A 16,749-nucleotide genomic window follows, 5' to 3' on the forward strand; every position below is an offset into this window, starting at 1 on the left:
TCATTTTTCAGCACGACCTGGCACCTGCTCACAGTGCCAAAACCACTGGTAAACGGTTTTACTGACCATGGTATTACTGTGCTCAATTGGCCTGCCAACTCTCCTGACCTGAACCCCATAGAGAATCTGTGGGATATTGTGAAGAGAAAGTTGAGAGACGCAAGACCCAACACTCTGGATGAGCTTAAGGCCGCTATCGAAGCATCCTGGGCCTCCATAACACCTCAGCAGTGCCACAGGCTGATTGCCTCCATGCCACGCCGCATTGAAGCAGTCATTTCTGCAAAAGGAATCCCGACCAAGTATTGAGTGCATAACTGAACATGATTATTTGAAGGTTGACTTTTTTTGTATTAAAAACACTTTTCTTTTATTGGTCGGATGAAATATGCTAATTTTTTGAGAATTTTTTGAGAATTTTGGGTTTTCATGAGCTGTATGCCAAAATCATCAGTATTAAAACAATAAAAGACCTGAAATATTTCAGTTGGTGTGCAATGAATCTAAAATATATGAAAGTTTAATTTTTATCATTACATTATGGAAAATAATGAACTTTATCACGATATGCACATTTTTTGAGAAGGACCTGTATATGTCACATCAAAATTCCACCTACTGTTTTAAGGTTAACAGCCCGATGTGACATATATGTCACCACAATATTTTCACAACTGGTTATATAAATTTGTTCAAGAAATGTATTAAAATCAGGTTAAGTGTAATCTAGGATATGTTATTAAAACATTAGAATTGTTGCATGGGTTGAAACATAACAAAAACAAATGTTTTTAAAAATTGCTGACACTGCAACATGTGCTAACCAGACAGGCCATCATTTTGGAAATGTTGCCATGGCAACAAAAATGCACACATTGTCACATGACTGAACCTGGAGGTGCGTTCCATTCGACCTTAAGTGGACTGCGAAGTGGACTTCACAGGGTATTCCGCCATCTTAAGTGAGATTCCAATCTGAAGGGAGCGAACATGTTCAGTTCGAAGGGCACTGCACACGGTATAGGGAATAAGGGAACATCGATACATCACTTCACAGGAAGTGGAGAGCGATGATCACCCAAATGTCATTGCGCGCACCACGTCATCACCATTCAGAACGGTCATAACTAACGATGGAGGAGTTTACGTAACTTATGTAAGTATTAATTTCGCCATTGTTATACAAATGATAGTATTTTTAACGGTTATTGTTGTGAATATTACATATACTATTTTTGCTGATTATAATTTACCTCAGGAGTGTTTACAATACGGCTATGCGCGGGAAGAAGGCGCACGAGACCGCTATGCAATTATATGACCATTGATTAAAAACACATATATACACATAGTTAACCAAATAAAAGTTTATTTTCGTATTGCATGACAGTTACAGCAGGGCTTCAATTCTGTTAATAGTCAAGTAATAGCAGCAATAGTCAATTAAAGTGTATAATAAACATACGTTTTTCATTATATAGTACTCAATGTTTTTTTTATTGTATAGTGTACATATTTTAAATGTGATGGTAAATAAAAATTAAAATATGAATGTAGTCCTATATATATTTATGTTATATCATAATCTGGGCGACCCCTTCATTGACTTTCTTTGATGAGTTTGCAGGGCGTTCCAAATGAGCGGTTATAGTCAGTGAAGTCCACTTCAACTGATATACCGTGCTCAGGGAGTAGGGAACAGTTAACACTGCGTAGGGACCCTGTCGAATGGAACGCACCTTGGGTGTTCTTTATATGTCACTAAGGGACTTCCTGAGTTGAAAATAAGGGATAATGCTTTAAAAAGACCTTTCTAGATAATCACCAGTATTTGTGACACCACAGGTTCTTATGGAATTCTGGTGGCCAGGGGGCCCCAAGCAGCCGCTTAGTTCGCTTATGCCTCGGGCCGGCCCTGATTCCCTATAGTACATTCTCGTTAATTCCATAGCTTTTCTCCTGGTTGCGCTGCTTCCAGTAGTGTATATTTATGTTAGAGCTTTTATCCAATCATATTTCAGCCATCATCATGTGTTGCCAGGGTCAAAGAAATCTGCCTTGAGGCCTTCAGAATCAATAGTGCGGGCACCTGTAGCTTAAAATTAATGGTAATGAAATGATCGCTTTAACCAATCAGATAATCAGTCAGATTTAATCAGCCAATCAGATTTTGATTTGACTGCCCTGGGGCCATCTAGCAGGCGTACATGTAACGTCGGCATTTTCACATCCTTTGATTGGATGGTCAGAGCATACTATTACTAGTAGTCAGAGCTAGCAAACAGCATACATAGCGAACTGCATAAACTAAAATATATCCCTGTTGATTTAATAGTTTTTCAACCCACAAATTAATGTTTCTCTCCCTCCTCGACCCCCAGCAGTTTTAAACCTACCGGGAAAAAATCCAGCTTAACGCAGAGTCACAGAACACTATTCGATCTGTCCGGGTAAAAACAGAATTAACTGACTGTAATGCATGCCATGTCTGATTTTGAAGGCAAAAGTCAAAAACTCATTGTTGGAACTGAAATGCACAGATACCTGTACAACAGAGTAATTGAAGTCTTCTTGAGGAAAGAAATAAGGATGTATTTTGTGTAAAAATTATCAGTAGCCTAGTTTTGATGAGTATAATGCTTATTTTTGACCCTGTTTTTTCTGTGCTGAATATGATTAGAATTTTTCTAGTAAATTTATGATCGAAACTTTTTTTTTCAAACATTTATACTTTTGTAACGTCTGAAGAACGACAGACAAGAGAGGCTCCGTATTTGAACTTTTTAATCTGAACGCAAAACAACATGAACGCACCAGCCTAACTGGTATAACCCTATAACTGCCGGTGCAAAATAAAACAGCAATTTCACAAGAATAAAGAGTCTGTGCACTATTAAAAGCCTATTAAGAGGTGAATTAATTCAGGTACGACACCACTGAAGGCCTAGGTGCGAAATGCACCGCCCGCCACTGGTATTTTATAAACTCTTTTTTTTTTATACACCAAAAACTAACTGTCCACGTATGTGGACATCATGCAACAGTGGAGTCAGATTGCATCAAGTCTGATTCCTGTAACCTGCTAATACATTTTTGCAAAGATATTATGAATTATCTTATATTGTAGTAAAACAGGCATTTTACAAATATATCAACATAAATAACCATTCAAAATGACATATCACATCATTAATTGGCAACTTTACACATACATACAGAGACCAATTTGCATTTTGCCTTCCAAACAGGGACAGCATAGGTCAAGCACTCAGTACAGAATAATAGAGTGGTGGAATATAGGACAGTGGAAGTGATAGCGACAGCAGAACGTCTCCGGTTACTATCGTAACCTCGGTTCCCTGAGAGGCGGGAACGAGACATTACGTCGTGTGACGTATATGGGAACTCCTCCCCTTCTCCACTTTTGCTGAAATCTTATAGGCTAACGCCAGCTGGAGACAGCTGGCCAATTGACACGAATATGCAAATACTGGCAGGACCACGGGCAGTATAAATTACATGGGCACGACAATTACGTCAGAATCACGGTTGAACGCTAAACAGCCGAACAAGCGAGCACGGCGAACCGAGGTTACGATAGTAACCTGAGACGTTCCCTTTCGAGGCGGTAACTTCAACATTACGTCGTGTGACGTATATGGGAACTGTATAAAATTCCGTCGTGAGAGCAGTGAGGTAACCCAAACAGAGTCAAACTACACCACTCGAGACAGACCGTTCCTACAGCCAATAGCCGTGCAGATAAAAATACTTGCATCTGATAGGCGGAAATAGGCCAATAGCGCGCCTGCTTACACCTTGTCAAATTTTGCATATCCCAACGCAATGAAATAGGAAGGCTGCACTGAATGTTCAGGGCAGACACAACACAATAGCATGAGTTAACACAGTGTCGACGGCATTGCGGTGACAGGTGCATAATTATAACACAGAGTTAGCAACAATGACACTACTGTCATAGAGACATAAGCTCATAAGTCATAATCACAGAGTTAGCAATAAGGTAACTACTGCAAGCTTAACACATGAGAAAACCTCAACTCACCGAAAGCACTTGAGACGCCATAGAGGGTACATCCAACTTATAAAACCTGACGAATGTGTTCTGAGAAGACCAGCCAGCAGCAAGACATAAGTCCTGTATAGACATACCTCTAGACCAAGCCCACGAAGAGGCGATCGCCCTCTTGAATGAGCTTTGATGTTAAGGGGACAATCTTTCCCCTGGCAACTATAAGCCAAAGTAATAGCGTTCACAATCCAGTGAGCAAGCCTCTGTTTAGAAACCCCACGTCCCTTGTTACATCCACCAAAGCACACGAACAGCTGGTCCGACTGACGAAAGGCGGCCGAGCGATTCAAATACATCCGCAGAGCCCTGACGGGGCAAACAGCGCTCTGAGCGTCAGCGTCCTGCGAGGCTGACGGTTCAGCAGATAAAGCAGGCAGGGAAACAACCTGTGCTTTGAATGGTGTATCACCAGTGAGTGCTTACCGATCGACAGCCCGTCAACCGGGGAATGAAAGGCAGCAATAGCGGTCACCAATAACTCCCTCATGTCCACGAACCAGGGCTGATTCGGCCAGGTCGGGGCCACGAGGATCACAGACGCTTTCTCCTCCCTGATGTTGCATAACACCGTAGGCAGAATTTTCACCGGAGGGAACGCGTAAAGCCTGGTTTCCGGCCAGCGCGATGTCAGGGCATCCCCCGCCAGAGGGGAGTGAGATAGCGAGAAGAACGTCTGACAGTGCGTGTTCTCGCTCGTGGCGAACAGATCGACTTCTGCCCTCCCGAACCGATCCCAAATCATTTGAACCGATCCGGGTGAAGTCTCCACTCTCCTTGAGACTTCAGGAGACTGGGGATGTGCGCCGCTCTTATGGAGAGAAAGTGTCTGTCTGCCCACAGCAGGAGACTCGCTGCCTGTTTGAACAGAGCTCTGGAGTGCACGCCGCCCTGGCGATTTATGTACGAAACCACAGACGTGTTGTCGGTTCGAATTCCCTCAGTGACACAGACCTCAAATATACATCTAGATATGTTATGGTCTGACTCGGTGTGAACACGCTTTTCTGCATGTTTACACGTAGTCCCAGCGTAACCAGGTGGCGAAGCAGCGTTTCCACATGACCGATTATCACATCTCTTGAGTGGGCTAGAATCAGCCAGTCGGCTGTAACGGCTACAGTAACGGCTGTAGAATCCACTCTCCTGCTCGTTCGGAGGGACAAGCTCTATCGCTCCCTTCTCGAGCAAACTGCGAACTCCCTGTCTCAGAAAGGGAGCGTTTTGGGGCAAAGTTAATGTCGGGACCACATCGTGGAGGGCTGTGTGTGGTGTTGGCATTCTCGCGCCCACGAGATGCCATTATAGTTATGGGCTGTGGCTCTGCGCTGCTCTGGGGCAGGGTGGTTGACACAGAGTGAGGTGTAAGAGGAAGAAAAAGCTCTCTTTGTGAAGGGATACATGTTTTTATTGCATTTCTCACAACAAGAACAGGAACCACATTCACTAACATATTGCAATCGTCGCTCGAAGTAATATGAGGGACCTGATGCAGCAGAACAAGGTGCTTGGGGGCGGGGCCTCTAGCACTCTCTCTTCCTCTTGCCCGCTCCGTCAGGAAGACGGTTTGGATGCCGAGGAAGACGTGCTGATCTTCTCGCGGCGCGGGCTCCTTCTCTGTCCCTGCCTCTTCTTCCCCGGTCCCGGCCACTGCCTGTTCCGGCCAACACGAGCGTCCAGTTTGGTGTGGGGCGCTACAGTGGGCTGTCTAGCGGGACCCCAAGGCTGGTGAGAAGCCGAGGTAGAACGGGATCGTGGCTGTGTTGGTGGCGCGCGCCGCGGCATCACGTGGCTCATCGCTTCTGCGTCTCCGAGTAACGCTCCGTGACTGACTCCATGGCATCGCCAAAGAGGCCGGAAGTAGAGTAATCGGAGCGTTCAGGAGCGTCTTCCGGTCCGCGTTCTTCAGGTCAGCTAATGTGAGCCATAGGTTACTCGGATGACCAGGAACCCCATCGAGCGGACAATGGCCTGCGCGGAGCGCTTGGTGGCCATCAGCGCGAGGTCCGTTGCCGAGCGGAGATCCCGGATGACGTCAGTGTCCACAGAGGCGACACCATCTAGGGACTGGAGCTGCTTTGCTTGGAATACCTGGAGTATAGCCATGGCATGGAGAGCTGAGGCTGCCTCCCCTGCCGCTCCGTAGGCCTTATCTGCCTGGTGGGCCGTAAATATGCATGGCTTGGATGGCAAGCTGCGGTTCGAACCCAGCACAGACGACACAGGTGCGCGGCGACGGCCTCCTCGACGGGGGGTATGCGCACGTATCCGTGGGCTCGCGTCCGTGTATCTGACGGCGTCGAATTCCTTGTCCTTGGGCGTGGAAGGGCCCACCAGCGGCTCACTGGCAGCAGTGGGCCCAATCCCCACTGTTGCTCGAGCCATTTCCCTCCTGGCTCGGAGGGCGCGCACTGGCAGATCAGCGCAGTAGGCGCACGTGGGATCCTCCATCAATGCCCCCTCGGCGTGGGCGAGGCCCAAGCAGGCGACACAAAACCGATGGGTGTCGGGCGGTTCAATAGGGCCCGAACAGATCCGACAAGTAGAAGCCATCGGATTTATGTCCCATTTTAAGCTTTTGTTGCATGGTGTCCACGTGGACAGTTAAATAATTTTTAAATATGAATTTTGTAAAAATGAAAATGGATTTAAATGTTAGCATCATATTAAAGTAATAAAAGAAATCTTTAAAAAAAAAATTAGATAAGATTTTCCATGATTCATGCATGAAAGTGTTAAATAAACAGTATATAGGCCCAATAGCTACTGAAGCCATAATATTAGTTTTCAAGCCACAGATCAGGGAGTAGCACTTAGCTTTTCTCAAGGATGGGTCGAGCATTGGGACGGTGGACATGTTCATAAGCGTCTGAAGACCATCGCCCCATGGCCTTCAGTGTAGAGACAGGAGTGGAGGAAGCTGCAGTTGTAGAAGCCGCTTTTAGTAGAGAAGGCTGTTGCCCAGCCCTGTTTGTTTGAACCGTGAGAGGCATCAAAGCTTACGCTACTCCTACATCCTCCGTCATACATCATCAGAGTTACTCTTTTGGCGTAAGTCGACTTGCATAGACACTGTTTGCCGGAAGCTAGTTATTTTAGATGATAAAGTTTTAAATATGGATATTTTTCTTACACTTACACATCGCTTCATAATTATCATTCTCACGTGACAGCAGTGAAGTCTACTAATAAGCTGATGATAACGTGTCCAACATTATCATAAATCGATGTTCGTCCCATAGTTATGAAATAGAATATGCCCAGATATAATTCTGCTAAAAATGCAGCTGCTCATGAACTTCCTATGAAAATAGGAGATTACATTGTTTGCATAATAAAGAATGACATAACATAATGACAACAGAGTTGCGACGGTTCCGTGCTACTTGAAAACAAAGAATGGCTGCTGATGCTGGTGAACAACGGTCTTTTCAATCGCCTTTGGCCGCGTCTCTGGAGGACTTGGAGTTAAGCTTTTCTTTGAGAAAAGAACAAAGAACGGCACTTAAGTCATTCTTAAAAAAGGAAGATGTGTTCTTAGTTTTGCCGACCAGATATGTCAAAAGTTTAATCAACTAGCTCCGCTGGTGGGAAAATGCTCTGGTTGGTTGTAGCGCTGTCCTATAGGAGGATCTTTGTTGACATCTTTGTACGCATGCGCGAGTGGTTGTGTGGCAACAAAACAAACAGTATGTCGGGCTGTAAAGACGCGACGAGCACTTTCAAGAAAGTTACCGGGCGAAATCCACAATATATAAGCACTTTAACATCTGAAGACCGGAGGAGGTTTGAAGAGAAGCTCAAAATTTGTATTGGTGACAAAATAGAAGTTATTAAAAGCCCATATGAGACCTGGGATGACAAAAAACATTGGTCCGACTCGCCCGTGTCTTGGCCACCAATCTGCTGGGGAGACATTTATTCGTATTTAATAGAAACCCCTGGACCCTTCACTCATGAAAGATTAAAGGCTTTCAAAAGTCTGGAGGCCTATGATTATTTTGTTTCTCGAAAAGTCGGGGCTATCTTTTCTGCAAAACAGAAAGCAGTGATCGTTCTAAAAGCAGAGGTTAGACCTGGCCAAGCAGAGTCACAGCGCGATTCGCATCTCCCGTGGGTGATCGCCAAAGAGAACGGCGAAATAATCACTGCTCACTGCGACTGCAAAGCCGGGTAAGTCTTCATTGATCAGTGTTCTTATTTATTCATTTATTGAAAATGTAGTGACTGTTGTACCAATTCAATTGTGTTCAGTGTGAGACTTTCAATGGCGTCTGTACTATGATGAAAAATTGTATATCACAGCTTACACATTTCTCCTTCTTTCAAATCCAGTCTTGGAGAAACATGCAGTCATGTAGCAGCTTTAATGTTTAAAGTAGAAGCAGCTGTCAGGATAGGACTTACAAATGCTGCATGTACTAGTGAGGCTTGCAGGTATCAAAGCACAGCTACAGAATGTAATATTTTGTTATTCTGATAAGATTATCTAGATATGGACACTCTTGTCAATATGAATTAGGTAAACAGCCTATTCTGCTTTTCAATGTTTTAGATGGAATCAAGTTTTTGGAAACAACTCCCTGACAGCACCTGCAGATGAAATCAACTTCCACCCCAGTAAGAAAAAAGAGACTGTTCCACGGCCAGCATGTGAGAAGAAGGGTAGAATTCCGCTGGCTTGTACCAGAGGGGATGAGGGATACATGGAGACATATAGGGGTTTTATGAGTGAGTTGAAAGAAATTTGCCCCACTGCTTGCGTATTTAAATCCTTGCCAAGATTGGACCCAGAAGAGACTGATACAGCAAACAGCGAGACAAATGACACTGAAGATGAAGGTAAAAATTGGCGCTTGACATTTACCAATTAGTTTCAATAGCCTAATGAGAAAAATGAGAATCTGAGGCATATCTGGATTTAATAGAGGCCTATGCATTTTGACTTGCATCTTCATCAGGGCAGTATGACACGCATGTGTAAAGCATGGCATTTAAATACAGGTCATTGTGTGATCAGTCATATGACAGCTATGCATGCAGTAGAATTAACAATGCAAAACAGCACTAATATTTATATATACATACGATATATTCAGGAGGATAAGAATGCAGCAAGAACATGGCATCAAATATTGGCTATATACAAAATAGGGTTGCACTACTACAGAATAGCATAATACATATGGGAGACAGTCTTCCATGTTCCAGCTGCATTGCATGCAATGTAAATTATATTGCATGCATAGCTGATTGTGACTGATCACATCTATGTCATACTGCCCTCATGAAGACTAATGTCGAAGCGCACTGGTATCTGTTAAATCCAGATGTGACTTAGATTTTATTTTTGGTATATGTTGCGCCTAGCATGTCCTGCCTTTCCTCTTTTCATAAATATTCATTATTCTGTTTTACAGATATGGACGTTCCAGCACACGTGGAGAATGCTGGTGAACCCTACCAGGTGTCCGTAACACCACATCAGGAACCACTGCTCGACCATCTACTTGCCAAGGAGTCTCCTGGTCCACCACCTTTCCCATTTAGTGGCACTACGCTCCAAAGGTGGGGAGAGACTCCACAAGAGATCTCAGCTCAGCATAAAGTTTACAAGGATTCACTCTCTGTGACATATGATCAGGCAAATAAACTTCAGAATGAAACAAAACAACAGGCTGATTGTCCCAAATGGTTTCTTCTGAAATACTCAAGACTCACTGCTTCAAATTTTGGAAAAATTTGCAAGAAAATGAGCAGTAAAAAAGCCAAACCAGAACTTGTTGCACGTGACATGCTTCATCCAAAGCCCCCCACTGATTTCCAAAAAAAAATGCTCTCTTGGGGAAAAGAAAATGAAAGCGTCGCCATTCAAGTTTACAAAGGACTAGCACAGAGAAGACATGTCATAGTACATGAATGTGGCTTGTACATCAGCCCAGAAGAACCCATTCTAGCCGCCACTCCTGACAGAGTTTGTTATGACAGCACAGAGGTCAGCAAGTGGGGAATCATTGAGGTAAAATGTCCATACAGTGTGCGAGACAAACCCCCAAGTGAGGCAGCAAAATCTGACAACTTCATGAGCAAATTGCATGATGGGGCCCCAGGACTCAAACACGACCATGAGTACTACCACCAAGTACAAGGACAAATGGCCATTACTGGCGCTCAGTGGTGCGATTTTGTCATTTACACAAAAGCTGGCATTGCTATTCAGAGAATTCCATTTAACCCCCAGTTTTGGATGTCAGCTGCTTGCAGATTACATAGCTTCTTCTATTCTGTAAAATGCCTGGCAAAAATACAGAGTTGCTGTAAACAGAGAGCGCGCGCGTCGCCCGACTGACGTCAGAGCACAACTGCAGGCAGACGCAGATCACTCGCTGGATGGATGGATCTCACTCTGCGGATATCTGGAAATTTGGTAAGTTAATTTTGAATTTTATAATAAGGTTTTAGGATTTTACACTATAGTGTACAAGTGACAGTGGAAGTTTAGCCAGCGACAGTTGCAAAAACACCGTTAGTTAGATCTGCTCTTTCACCCCGTTGCTTGTACGACATTTTCAAATCTAACTCGAGATTTGAACATTGAATAAGTTAAACATTAACGTTACCTCACGGTTTATTTCGACCAAAACAGACTTGGTGATTGTTGGAACGGTGGAAGGACAAATCGAGGTGGTTAATTAACGTTAAATGTGTAGCCTACGGTCTGCGAGATAAAATTACTGCATTTGACATGTTACGTTTGAAGGATCTTATGATCACTAAAATGTCTGTTATCTGTAAGGATCGTTTCCATAACATCCGAGCCCGTCAGTGGTAAAACAAGCACTTATAATAGACATAACGTACGTTATTTTGCTCAAAATGCTATATTTGCAGTCCGTTTCTCGGATGGCGAACTTGATGATACATGATTTTACGAACTTGTAGGCTACGTTATGATAAATACTGGACCAAATTTACTAAGTTGTTTAGACACAAAAACACGTGAAAACACGGGTTAAAAATACTGCACTTTCCTTTGCAACGCAAAATGGGTGATTTGGTCTAAGAGAGATTGACTATTGGTACCAGTTTAGCCTTTTATTTCATTTCTATTTAGGTGGGAGACCCAGTTCTGTAGCATTGTGATTTGTAATGACAAATAATAATTACTATAATAATAAAAAATATGAATAAAGGTGTAAATTGTTCAAAACTATCAGAGTCAATAATGATCTATTAGGCAACAAAGACAAGTAAAATGCATGCCAAAAAAGCAAGTTAGAATATTTAGAGAGGTCAAGTGAAGCTTAAAGTGTAGCTTATTTTTATTAACCTATAGATGTATTGTAAAGTTAAGCAGATGTATGAAATATATGTCCTCAACAAGAAACATAACAGTTAACTGAATAATATGTATTTTGATTTCTTACAGCTCTACAGTGTGGGCCAATTTTATTTGCAGCCTGGGAAGGAGTTTTCTGTAAGTATTAGCCATGTTAATACAATGTTTTAAACTTAAAGTTTTAAAATCTAAAGGTTACATTTTTTTTTTCATTTTTTTTATTGGCTGTTTTTTTGTTTTGTTTTTTTCTACAGAATTTTCTTTTACAATTTATCTCTTACACTGTCTGCTCATCTTTATTGGTGCTGTGGATAACAGGTTTTATCATACGTGTTTTTGTGTTTAATGTCTTTTTCAGGTTTGGTCACCGCCAGGTTCCAGTACCACCTCAGCTACAGCTGCAAGTCATGCAGTTTCTCAACCTCTCACATCGACTCTTTGGAACTTCAGCTTATTCACCGTATCCCCCAGAGTAAGATAAGTGAAGTCCATACATACCCTTTTCATCTCCGTACGTGCCGTAACTCTGTCTGACACACCCACCGCTAGCCTAGCTTAGCACAAAGACAGGAGGTAACGGCTCCAACTAGCATACTGCTCCCAATAAGTGACAAAATAATGCCATCATTTTCCTATTTACATGTTATGATTTGTATAGTCACAGCGTGTACAAATAACAAGGTCACATGAGACACAGACATCTTCTAACCATGTACACACTGGGAAGTACATTCTCAGAAGGCGAAGCACTACTACTTCTGCGGAGTGATTAGTGCAACACTCTGAGCGAACTCTGCTCCTCATCACCGGGCTTCTCAGGTGCTGCGAGCAAATCACTCCGCAGAAGTAGTGCTTCGCCTTCTGAGAATATAGTTCCCAGTATGTATATGGTTAGAAGATGGCTGTGTCTCATGTGACCTTGTTATTTGTACACGCTGTGACTATACAAATCATAACATGTAAATAGGAAAATGTTGGCGTTATTCTGTCACTTATTGGGAGCAGTATGCTAGCTGGAGCCGTTACCTCCAGTCTTTGTGCTAAGCTAGGCTAGCGGTGTGCGTCAGACAGAGTTATGGCACGCACAGAGATGAAAAGGGTATGTATGGACTTTTCTAACTCTGGGGGATACGGTGAATAAGCTAAAGTCCCAAAAAGTCGGCATGTTCCTTTAACTATCCCTTTAAAAGCTGTTTACCTGTAAAGTGCTGGTGTACTGGACATGCAGTGTTCCTAAATGAAATGTTTTTTTTTTTTTTCACAAATCCACAATAGTGTAATTGATTAATAAAAAATAGTTTTTGACAAAACATTGTTTGGACTGATTGATTTGCAGTTATTCTGAAGTTGGCGTATAATATTATTACCTGTAAATGTATATACTGTAATAACTACATATTATATAAATATAATATTATCATTATTAGTAATTTGAAAATCATAATATTTAGCAATAATGTATCAATATAGATATTACAGTACAATACTGTATAATTAATTACAGCAGAAGCAGAAACATTACAAAAATACAGTAAAAATACAGTAAAGTACTGTTTTGTAGTTTACAGTACTGGTCTTGTGTACTGTAAAGTAAATTACAGTACAGTTACTGTAAATCAAAATAAAGTAACTTGCTGGCAACCTTGCTGCCAGTACTGTACTGTAAAAATACAAGAAAATTGTTAACAGTGTACCATGAACAAAATGAGCCTCACAAATTCGATCAGTAGCTGCAGGAATCCAGGCTTTTTTCGGAGCGTCCGGGTTCAATCGCCTAATTGCACGCAACCATTTCTTTCGTTTTTCGCGATCCTTTTCGGAGGGAATTCTAAAAAACTTTTTATTAGGCCCCCAACGAGCCGTACAATCGACCACACAGCAAGAATGAACCATCCTCTTCTCTAAATCCTCCTCCAAACGTGCAAAACAATCAATTTACATGTATCTAGCGGTGTTTTCTGCCACACGATTCCCATGATGCAACGCGACAAACATAAACAATGACGTCACAAAAGATCCGCCTATTGCGTGCAGAGGGAATTTGAAAGACAACCGTTTATCCCGCTTCTCGGATTAAGCCCTGCCAATGGTGAGTTCCCAGACCCAACATCTTGATGTGGGTCTGGCTTGCCAGGCTAATGCTTAGTATTTCACTGAATGACACGTGAATTAAACCTTGTGTATGGTTACTTCATAATGAATTGATAAAGCAGACCGACAAAAACGCATAGTGATAAAGCATAAGAAAGATGGTTTCACCTATCTTGATTGAAAAGCAGTATGTAGTGAAGCTGACAATCAGGCCGACTGAAGCTGCGTTTAAGTAAAGTGCCCTGTTTAAGAGTTGCCAATTGAGTGCATAGGAATAAGATCAGCTGATATGGGCAGGGTTGGAATTTAGCCAATCAGCTGATAGCGGAGCTTGACTACGAGGCCTGTCCGAACTAACGCAGAATGCTTGATTTCTGTTTTAAGGCACTTAAACTTCTGTGTTTCTCTGGTTCTCTGGCCTCAACCACAGCATGAACCCTTTCAGCGGTCGAGTCAATCCCCTTTTCAGAAAGAAACATTCCCATTAACACTAGCTTGTTCACATGGTATAATGTTGAGTGTCAATCCACAGTCTACAAGCCTCCGCTAGACTGGATGTCGTCTCTGATCATGTGTGTCTTGGTTTGGAGCAAGTATAATAATATCATCAGAGATATTCTCCACTCCCTCAATACCTGCGAGTGCTGACTTCATGTTGGTCTTGTTGGAGATGTTTGTACACTAAAATGTTGAATGCTTTCAGTGTAGTTTTTCCACTCCTTGTACAGTCACTGTTGAACTATTATAATATGTTATATAAGCTCATCATTATTTCAGAAAACACTGATCCAGGCCTTCTCAGTTTCTTCAGAAGAAAAGACCAAAAGACTCAGTTTTTACCAAGACTAAATCTCACAGGTCACCAAATGCTGATTTCTCTAAATGAATAATTTCATTTACAGGTTACTGTGTGTTCCTTTAACTCTGACTCTTGTTGTAGCAACACAAGCAAAGATTACTTAATGACGTAATTTACTGGCTTTTGCGTCAAATTAACTCTGCAGTGGTTTTTCTCTTTTATTTTACCTGTACAAACATCTGTGTGTCTGGTTTGATCTGTCGGTGGATAAACAGCTTCTGCTGGATGTTTGTCGTCTCTGTGTGTGTCAGTAGTTTGTGGCTGAAGTGTTTCTTCATTTTCTCAACTGCTAACAAGAAGCTCACAATCTTCCACTCCACACAAAACATCTTTACACTGAAATAAACAATGTTGTGTGTAAGGACCATCCATTGGCCCAATGACGGAATCCAATGGCCTGGCGAAGGTTTAAAGCGTGTATGTCTTTTCAGCGATCCAGTGAAGTTTACTTAATTTATTGGAACTTAGTTTTAGTATTACTTTAGCTCTATGCGTAATCTGACTCCAATTTCAAATGATAATCAAATTTAGATCGTATTTCTGATTAGAAAATAATCATAAATATTGATTATGAATTAATTTAGATCTTTGATTACTCTGAGTATCCCATACTTTCAGTTATTAATTCATTATGGACCCGAATGCCGCTTAGAGATCACGTCGGCCAAATCGTGTTTCTCACGGACACAAACCAGTTAATTCTGATTTCAGTCAGAGGATGTAGGGTTTGCTAATACCCCTAAAGTCGGTTGCCTACTGCTCACTCGAACTAGAGAGTGTAGTTTAATTTAGCCACTTCCATACAACTTGCTAAACCAGTGATAGACAGAAATCAAAAGGTCTTCAGATGACGTGCCTACTGCTCCGTTCATACATGCGCCTTTAATTTGACCTACCTTAACTAAGATTTGCGGTAGCACCAGCCTCCTTAAGATATTAAAATAATGATTTCAGAATACTTCAGAATAAATCAAGATGTAACATTTATTTGTCAGGTAAAAATGTATCATGCCAATTACAGAAGTAAATGATTAAAAGCCAATTCAGAAAATACATGACATCATTTACTCAAAGATGACTCTAAAAGTAAGCAATGTTCTCCTGACAAAGACACAGTAATGTGTCAGGGCTTTCCAACAAGAAAACACTGAAACATTACTATGGGGGATGTCTCCTGGTAAAAGAGTCCCCAAGTGTGTTCTATTCCCTCGCCTTAAATACCAGATCAGAACAGAAGGGGGTTATACAAATGTTGTTTAGAGTTGGTTGGGCCAATCCATGTACCCCAGGGGGGTAGCACCTGGTTTCTTGAGATATCGTAAAGAGATATCAGCCAGAGAGGAGAAACAAGATTCAAGAGAAACAAGAAAGTTCTCAATCTTTCTCATTAAACCAATGACTGCAATGAAATTAAGACCATTTTACCAATCGCACTGAGACCCTTAAAATGACACCAAACATGAAAAGGAAAAACAACATATTCACAAGATACACCATATGTGTTAAATAGACATTCTTAATGAACTTTCAGTGCCTTGAGGAGGGAGAGGGGGGAGGAGTTGAAGTCAAACAAGGGGACAATGAGATAAGTTTGGGCAGGACAAGGTTCTGTGCTCTGTCTTTGTTATCTGCTATCCAGGGTGCATTTTACTGTATGGCGCTATTGCAGGGTGAGTTTTGTTTTAGCAGGAAAATCCGTTCTTACATGTGCCTGAACGCGTTCATATTTTGGGCGAACGTGAACTGAACTTACTGTATTACTGTCACGTTAACTAAAGAAAACTAAGGGAGAGGACTCAAGTGCAGAAATAATTATTTATTAAATAAAAGAAACATGAAATGAAACAAAAACCCACAAGGGGGAAAACATGATATAAACCAAAACTACAACTTCAAAAACAAACATACCGGGGTTTCACAGGAAAGCGGGAGACGTAAACAAGACAACGATCCGACCAAGACTGCAAACACAAAGGAACTTATAAAAGGGACAAATCAGGCAGATAATGAGGGAACAACAGGTGGGACAAATGAAACCATTAATGAGATAACAAGGAGGGTGGTGTCAAAACAGAGACAGGAACACAAACACCACATGTGCTACACGAGACAGGACAGGCATGTGACATTACCCCCTCCTTAAGGAGCGGCTACCAGACGCTCCACTAGGGACGGGAGGGACAGACCAGGGCGAGGCAGACAGTCCATCTGGCGACCAGGGTGGAGACGACCCTTCAAGTGGCCAGGGTGGAGCAGACAGTCCATCTGGCGGCCAGGGCGGAGCAGACAGTCCATCGGGCGGCCAGGGCGGAGCAGAGAGTCCATCGGGCGGCCAGGGCGGAGACGACCCTTCAGGCGGTCAGGGCGGAG

At 42.4% G+C, this 16,749-nt stretch overlaps 2 protein-coding genes and 1 long non-coding RNA gene across 3 annotated transcripts in view; all 3 read left to right on the forward strand.

Moving 5' to 3' along the window:
- LOC307169652 (uncharacterized protein) overlaps nucleotides 1–16,749 on the forward strand; it is a gene marked incomplete at its 3' end in the record, with an annotated part of 320,630 nt that overhangs the window by 214,643 nt on the left and 89,238 nt on the right. The window lies entirely within an intron of this gene.
- On the forward strand, nucleotides 6,977–10,439 carry LOC307170530 (uncharacterized protein; the record flags this gene model as incomplete). Its single annotated transcript, XM_079891654.1, has 3 exons — nucleotides 6,977–7,059; nucleotides 8,646–8,932; nucleotides 9,511–10,439. 3 exons carry the CDS (start codon nucleotides 6,977–6,979, stop codon nucleotides 10,437–10,439), a joined length of 1,299 nt encoding a protein of 432 aa, XP_079747780.1.
- On the forward strand, nucleotides 10,448–11,907 carry LOC307170025. Its single transcript, XR_013823268.1, has 3 exons — nucleotides 10,448–10,517; nucleotides 11,520–11,567; nucleotides 11,788–11,907. It is a non-coding gene; the product is annotated as an uncharacterized lncRNA (long non-coding RNA).

This window comes from Squalius cephalus, assembly GCF_949319135.1.
Source record: "Squalius cephalus genome assembly, chromosome: 13".
NCBI lineage: Eukaryota > Metazoa > Chordata > Actinopteri > Cypriniformes > Leuciscidae > Squalius > Squalius cephalus.